General features: G+C 36.9%; 1 protein-coding gene across 1 annotated transcript in view; it reads left to right on the top strand.

Moving 5' to 3' along the window:
* LOC101845157 (DNA polymerase epsilon subunit 2) overlaps positions 1 to 3,897 on the top strand; it is a 30,227-nt gene extending 26,330 nt beyond the window's left edge. The window contains exon 15 of the mRNA XM_005094354.3: positions 2,285 to 3,897. Coding sequence (XP_005094411.1) covers positions 2,285 to 2,491 — 207 coding nt within the window. The 3' untranslated portion in view covers positions 2,492 to 3,897. The remainder of the gene's footprint in view (positions 1 to 2,284) is intronic.
* Positions 3,898 to 6,453: the final 2,556 nt, after the last annotated feature.

The following is a 6,453-nucleotide window of genomic DNA, read 5'->3' on the forward strand; positions in this document are numbered from 1 at the left end:
CCGTAAGTATTTGTGGTCTCTTGAATACAGGAAATGTGCATTTTTCATCAGTGGAAAATAGTCTTGCACACACATAACGAATAGGCTCATAGTCATACATATGTAGTGAAACATACACACAACTAATAGATTTTCAAGACCCCAATACGGAATATGAACATATATTATTCTTCTCTGTATTTGAAACATGTACGTATTGAAAGTCGTAAGTAACTGATTGATTTCCATGCGTGCATGCAAGACTATTTTATTGAGCATCTTTTTCTGTTTGCTGGGATGGGCAGATTTATACCGAACAGCTCAGCTTAGTCCCGACAAGCAGGGTCAAAGCTGTTGACCTCCTCACTGATCTAAACTTTGGTTACATGTAAAAAATTTGATCTCTTTGACTTTGTGGTATGATATTGAACAGTTCATTTTCGTTCCCCGGATAGTTGAAGTTGAAGTCTCGTTCCTCCCTCCTAACTTTTGTCTTTTATCTTATTTGCTTTTATGATCCCTATGAACTTAATTTGTTATTATTATTGCAACATGTGTGTTAATATAGGCTTCTCATCAAATGGGTGGTTGCCAACGATGTCTTTATACATTTCTTTTCTTACCCTCTATCATTTCTTAGCTTCTTTTTTAAAAATTTAATTTAATTTATTAATTTATTGTAAATTATTTTTTTTTTAACTTATTTCTCCCACCAAATGACCGTTATCATGTCAATGTGCGTTTTTTTACTCAAGCAAGCAAGCTTCTCATTAACAGAGCAGCCATGTGGGTGGTTGACAGGTGCTCTGGTGTGGCTTGCTCCTTCTTTCCTGTCAAACTTCTATCATTCTTATCTCCCCCTCCTCCTTTTTTGTGTTTGTTACTCTCTTGTAATTTGTAACTCTGTAACTCCTCTAATTTTCTGCACTTATGTATGACCTTATTGTGGTGTAAGTAAGTGCCACAAAACTCTTACACTTACATGTCATGTACTAAAACAGAAAACAGCAGACACATAAATTATGCAGAATTGTATTTTTGGTATTCTTGCCGATGGATTATTTGAGGGACTTTCATGGCTCCTTGTCCTCTTGGCTCGGTTCTATCAGAGAAGATTTAATTCGTAGAGCCTGCCTCTCAAATAATTTTCTTTTCTTTCACTTTGTCTCCATTTTCATCAGCATCATCATCATTGCCTTTCTCACCCTGGATCAGGATATAGCCTGACATTAATATAGGCCACGAACAAACACTTTCCACCTTTCCCTATCCTGGGCTTGTCACTTGGTGTCACTCAACGTCTTCCCACTTTTCTGTACATCCATTTCTGAATTTCATCAGCACAATCCTATATTTGTGACTGGTGTACATTTGCAACCCCCACCCTTACACCTTTATCATATATCCAGAGATATTTCATGATATATATTATGTAGACTCATGTGTAGTTATTTCGACATCTACAGAGTCCACTTATACTGAAATCTGCCAGATTTTCTTGGATTTTGCCGCGTTTTCAGCTTAGAGAGATTGCTCACTCAAATGAAGAAGAAAAATAAATCAGGGATTTTATCTTCTTTTCTGTTCTGTTCCTTTCTTTTTTCTTTTTTTCCCCCCCTCTCTGTTTTCGGAACAGCTGTGTTCCGTTAAAGTTCAATCAGTTTCCTCTCAGTATTTCTGTTTTTATGATTTAGGGTGCAATACATAGATACATGTAGTATGATGAGAAGTAACTTTGGACACCCTGCGTGGGTTGGGTTTTGTGGGGAAAAAATTCAAGATCTTATGGTATCATAGTTTTTTTAAAACTTGGTGTCTATACTCCAACTTTTCATTCCGGTGGGTGCTCTGCTGTGGTTTGCTCCTTCTTTCCTATCAAACATTTATCATTATTATCTCTCCTCCTTTTCTTGTGTGTGTTACTCTCACGTAACACCTCTTGTCATTGGCACTTGATATGACCTAATTGTGTTGCAAGTGCTGTAAAGCGCTTCCTACTACTATATATATTTACAGCCAAAAAGTAATTGTGCCTGATTTTCTTTTTTTCGCAACTATATCAATGGTGTTTCGCATGTATCTCTGTTTTTTATTTCTTGAATTTTTATGTCATTTAGATGATGCATTATTTTAACCCAGATTTACAACTTCGTAAAAAAATTCAAGTTTTTTAAAGACAATTTTGGAGTCAGCCCATTTGTGTCCAACATCATCAAATATAAATATGAGCATAATCTAATTGAGTGCCTGTATGTAACTTGAATAAACTAATGACTGTCTCCTTTGTGTTCATTTGTCACCTCAGGGTTCCTTTCTGCGAACAGACTTTGGCTTCAAGGTTTACTACCCAGCGAGCAGAGAGGTTCAGGACAGCCAGGTGCTGGAGAATCTGGACAGATCGATCAACGGACCAGCCTCTCAGTCTCAGTCCATGGACTTGACAGAACCGTCACAGCCCACTGCTGGCACGGCCACTCTGGACGCGTACTTTGCTGAAGCTTCGCAGTCTTGACTCGACTAGTATTATAGCCTATTTATTGTGTGTATGTCTTTGTGGTAGTAGCTTGTGTGGGCAGTTTTGTTGAAAGGGGGGGGGGGGGATGTTGTGATGGTATGTTAACCTGTGTATACTGGTGTAAGTGGTATGATGGCTAAGCTCTTCGCCATTGCTTGCAGAGGATGAGTTCAATTTCAGAGTATAGAAGTTTTTTATATATATATATATAGGATTAAGATCTTGATTTGCTTATGTGTGTTTCATCTCTTTTTAGCCTGGATTAGCCCTAAATGGGGAATTTAAGCAGCTTTATGTATGGTCTGTATCGTGCCAATGGAGCATTAAACATTTGCAATTGAAAAAAGATAACCCCTGTAAATTTTTGGGGGAAATTATTTATACTTTTGGATAATTGTGAAGGGGGCAAGATTGTGCTAGTGCAGAATTATCTGCATTTTTATTAGCACAGTTACTTCTTCTTTGTATGGTCTGGGATTGACTGATGTTTGACACTCCCGTAATTTGGGTTAACCAATAAAGAAAAATTAAAGAGATATCAGGCTATAGAAAATTGTACAAGCTATCCATGATTTCGAGTTTTGGACTGTATTAGTATTATGATTTAGAAGAGTACAAGTTCAAAGAATTTTTTAACTCGTCTTTGATTTTGTCAGAGGCTTTGTGTGTCTGAGTGTGTGTATGTGTTGCCCACTGAGAGTTTGACGATCAGGCTGGGGAGAACTGCTGCATGCTGTGTATATATTCGTTCAACTTGTCCCCCTCAAGTATGTTGTCATTGAGTACAACAAAGACTCACATAGCTTACCCTACGCATTGGCAGCTTTGGAGTCCCCATCGAGTTGGGGGTTGATCATAAATACCTGTGCAGGTCCTCACTGCAAGTGTCGTAAAACAAAAGTTCTCATTGCAGATGCAGTGATGTCCTTCTGATTGTTGTCTTCATTCTGCACACCACTTGTTCTAGACTTCAAAGGGATTACCTAATGTGTGGTCAATTACATACTTTGCCAAATTTTCACAAAATTTTGCTTGCATTCTCTAGCATCTTCCTGTAAGTGTTCTATCATAAACTCTCTGCCTTCATATCAGTAGCTAGAGGGATGGATATATGTGAATAAACACATTTTACACTAGCAAAAGGTCATAAATCCTGCTAATAATGGGAATGGCACACATGACTGTCTGTGATAAGGAGTGCCTGGTGGTGCGTTGTCTCATTTTTTTCCTTGACACTATGCTCCCCTGTCCTCCTGCTGGGTTATGCAGGCCTTTTTTTGTGTTTTGGTATAGATCTATTTGTGATTAGTGGTATTAAATTCTTTCAAAAACAGAAATGAAGACTTCTGCTTCGAGCTGCTCTCCTTTCCTATTTAAGCCTATCTCTTCAACATCACTTTCCTCAAGTTTTGACAGATGACAAAAACTAGTGAAATGACAAGCTGTTACACTCTAAGGCTGCCTCAATTGCTGCAAGGTACACAGGCCCTACATTTTGTACAGTTAGTCGTTAATCATCATCCTCCTCTTCCTCCGTCTCAGGTCATGCCCTGGGATTTTGTACAGCCGCTCTTGTTATTGTTCTTGTAAAAAACCAAGAGTTGTAATGGTATAGATCTACCAATACTATTCTTGTGTAAATACATACGCTGAAAGGTACACATTATGCATTGTGTGTACCTATAATAATGTAGCAAGAGTGCTTGCCCTGAGACCACGGAAAGCAACGGAACGGAACATATTTTTTCTGTTAAACTTTTTATTTATCTGTGTAAAAAGATCTCGTACATAACTTTGTATTGAGGTCTTTTCTGTGCTGACATACTACGCAACTGACAGTCACAGCAACCTTTACAACACAACGGATTCCATATCACATGCATTATTTGTGAAGCATGCTGGCAAAATGAGATACTTCTCAGATTCAAGCCTTATGGAAATAGATACATCACACTTATGAGTGAAGTTTATACAATTTATAAGTATGAAATAATAAGGCATGTTATAGTTATAGTCAAAATTAAAGAATATGGAATCAATAGAATATAATCAAATTTGACCCTTTTGTCGATTTTTGGCCAATATCTCCACTTGTGGATTGGGAGAAGTAACTCATTTTGTCAGCATTTGTTCCTGAAGTCGGTAACAGGAGATCACTTTTCAGTATCCAGTTAGCCTGCTATCCCCAAAATCTTGCTGAGTGTTACCGAGACTGTGTGGTCTGTGGGCCGGCAGCCTTGTACATTGAGAATATACATAATGTAAATATATATATACGATTAAACTTGATCAAATGTTACACTTCCTTTGTTTTATTTCTCTTTTTTTGTTTGTTTTATGTGTTGGGTTCTTTCCAGTAGGATTGGTTGATGACGTACTTCCGCCGTTCAACATGATAAGCCTCAAAACCTTGAAGGAATGAAAATGTTTTTCTTTAGAGTAATAAGAGAGAGATTTTGGTCCATATTTTCCTGGGCACCACAATGAGAACAAAAATGTAAGAAAACCTGCAAAGACGATTAAAAAAGGAGCGAAACCCCTTCCATGCTGAAGAAAATCGAAAAAACACTAACGGTGGGCATGCAAAGTCAACTGGAAAAAAATGTGCAGTGAAAATAGGTTAGCATCAGTGCTGCTGCTATAAATTATAAAAAGCAACTGCTGTAGTTAACATTTTGCAAGCATATTTTTTTCAGTATGGTGCAAAGTACACATACTGAATGATGCTCTGCATGAAACAAATCCTTGTAATGGCCTCGGTTTTAGTTAAATTCCCTTTACGCACAGAAAAGCTCATTACAACCATGAGGCAGAATCTCCAACTTAACATCCATCTCCACAATGACAAAGCCATGTAGTGTAGGTGGAGAGCACTGGAAAATGTCTCAAATTAATCATCCGTCCAAACCTTTATGATAATGCCATTTCATAGTGATACAGTGGAACTCGGATTCAACGAGATGAGATAGATTCCCCCTTTTTTTTTCTTCTTTAAAATCAATAAAAATAACCCGGATTCAACAAGCACTTAAATCAGCGAGCTCCCAGAACAAACTTAATCTATTCCCGGAAACCATCCATTGCACCTGCATCGTGAACCATTGCCATTATTCACTTAGCCGATGGCATGCGACCAATCGGCGGCCTTTTTCCACACCAACACATGTGCTGTTAGCACGCGCGCGTCTACTCTGGTGTGTGTCGAGGACGGATGGGCAGCTTGCACACGTGTGGCTGTGTGTACGTGTCGGGGGGAGGGGGGTAATTATGCATAAACTTGCATTTTATTACAGTGTGTGTGTGTATGTGTGTGTGTGTGCGCGCCTGTGTTTGTCTAAAAAGAAAAAGAAAATGCTAATTTCAATTATGAAAAAAAAAGTAAATTGAATACTGTATTATTTTACAGTGACAGGAGGGAAAGCAGACTTTTAAGCATGTTTATATTAGTCTACTAAACCTCATATCTGTTTTATAAAACCAAGGAAAGGAATTCTGAACGTTTAAAGATGTAAAAACAGAATACATTTTTTTAAAGTGATTTAAATCACTGAGTTTTATTTTTAAAATCAAGTTGATTAAAAAAATTTTTTAATAAACTGATTTAAATCAACCCAAACCTGATTTCAATTGTGAAAAAAAAGTAAATTGAATACTGTATTAATTTACAGTGACAGGGGGAAAGCAGACTTTTAAGCATGATTATATTAGTCTACTAAACCTTATATCTGTTTAATAAAACCAAGGAAAGGAATTCTGAATGTTTAAATATATATATGTAAAAACTGAATACATTTTTTTAAAAGTGATTTAAATCAGATTTTTATTTTAAAAATCAAGTTGATTAAAATATTAAAAAATCAACTGATTTAAATCAACCCAGCTCTGATTTCAATTATGGAAAAAAAAAGTAAATTGAATACTATATTATTTTACAGTGGAAGGGGGGAAAGCAGATATTT

The sequence above is a fragment of the Aplysia californica genome, unplaced genomic scaffold (assembly GCF_000002075.1).
Source record: "Aplysia californica isolate F4 #8 unplaced genomic scaffold, AplCal3.0 scaffold00080, whole genome shotgun sequence".
Classification (NCBI taxonomy): domain Eukaryota; kingdom Metazoa; phylum Mollusca; class Gastropoda; order Aplysiida; family Aplysiidae; genus Aplysia; species Aplysia californica.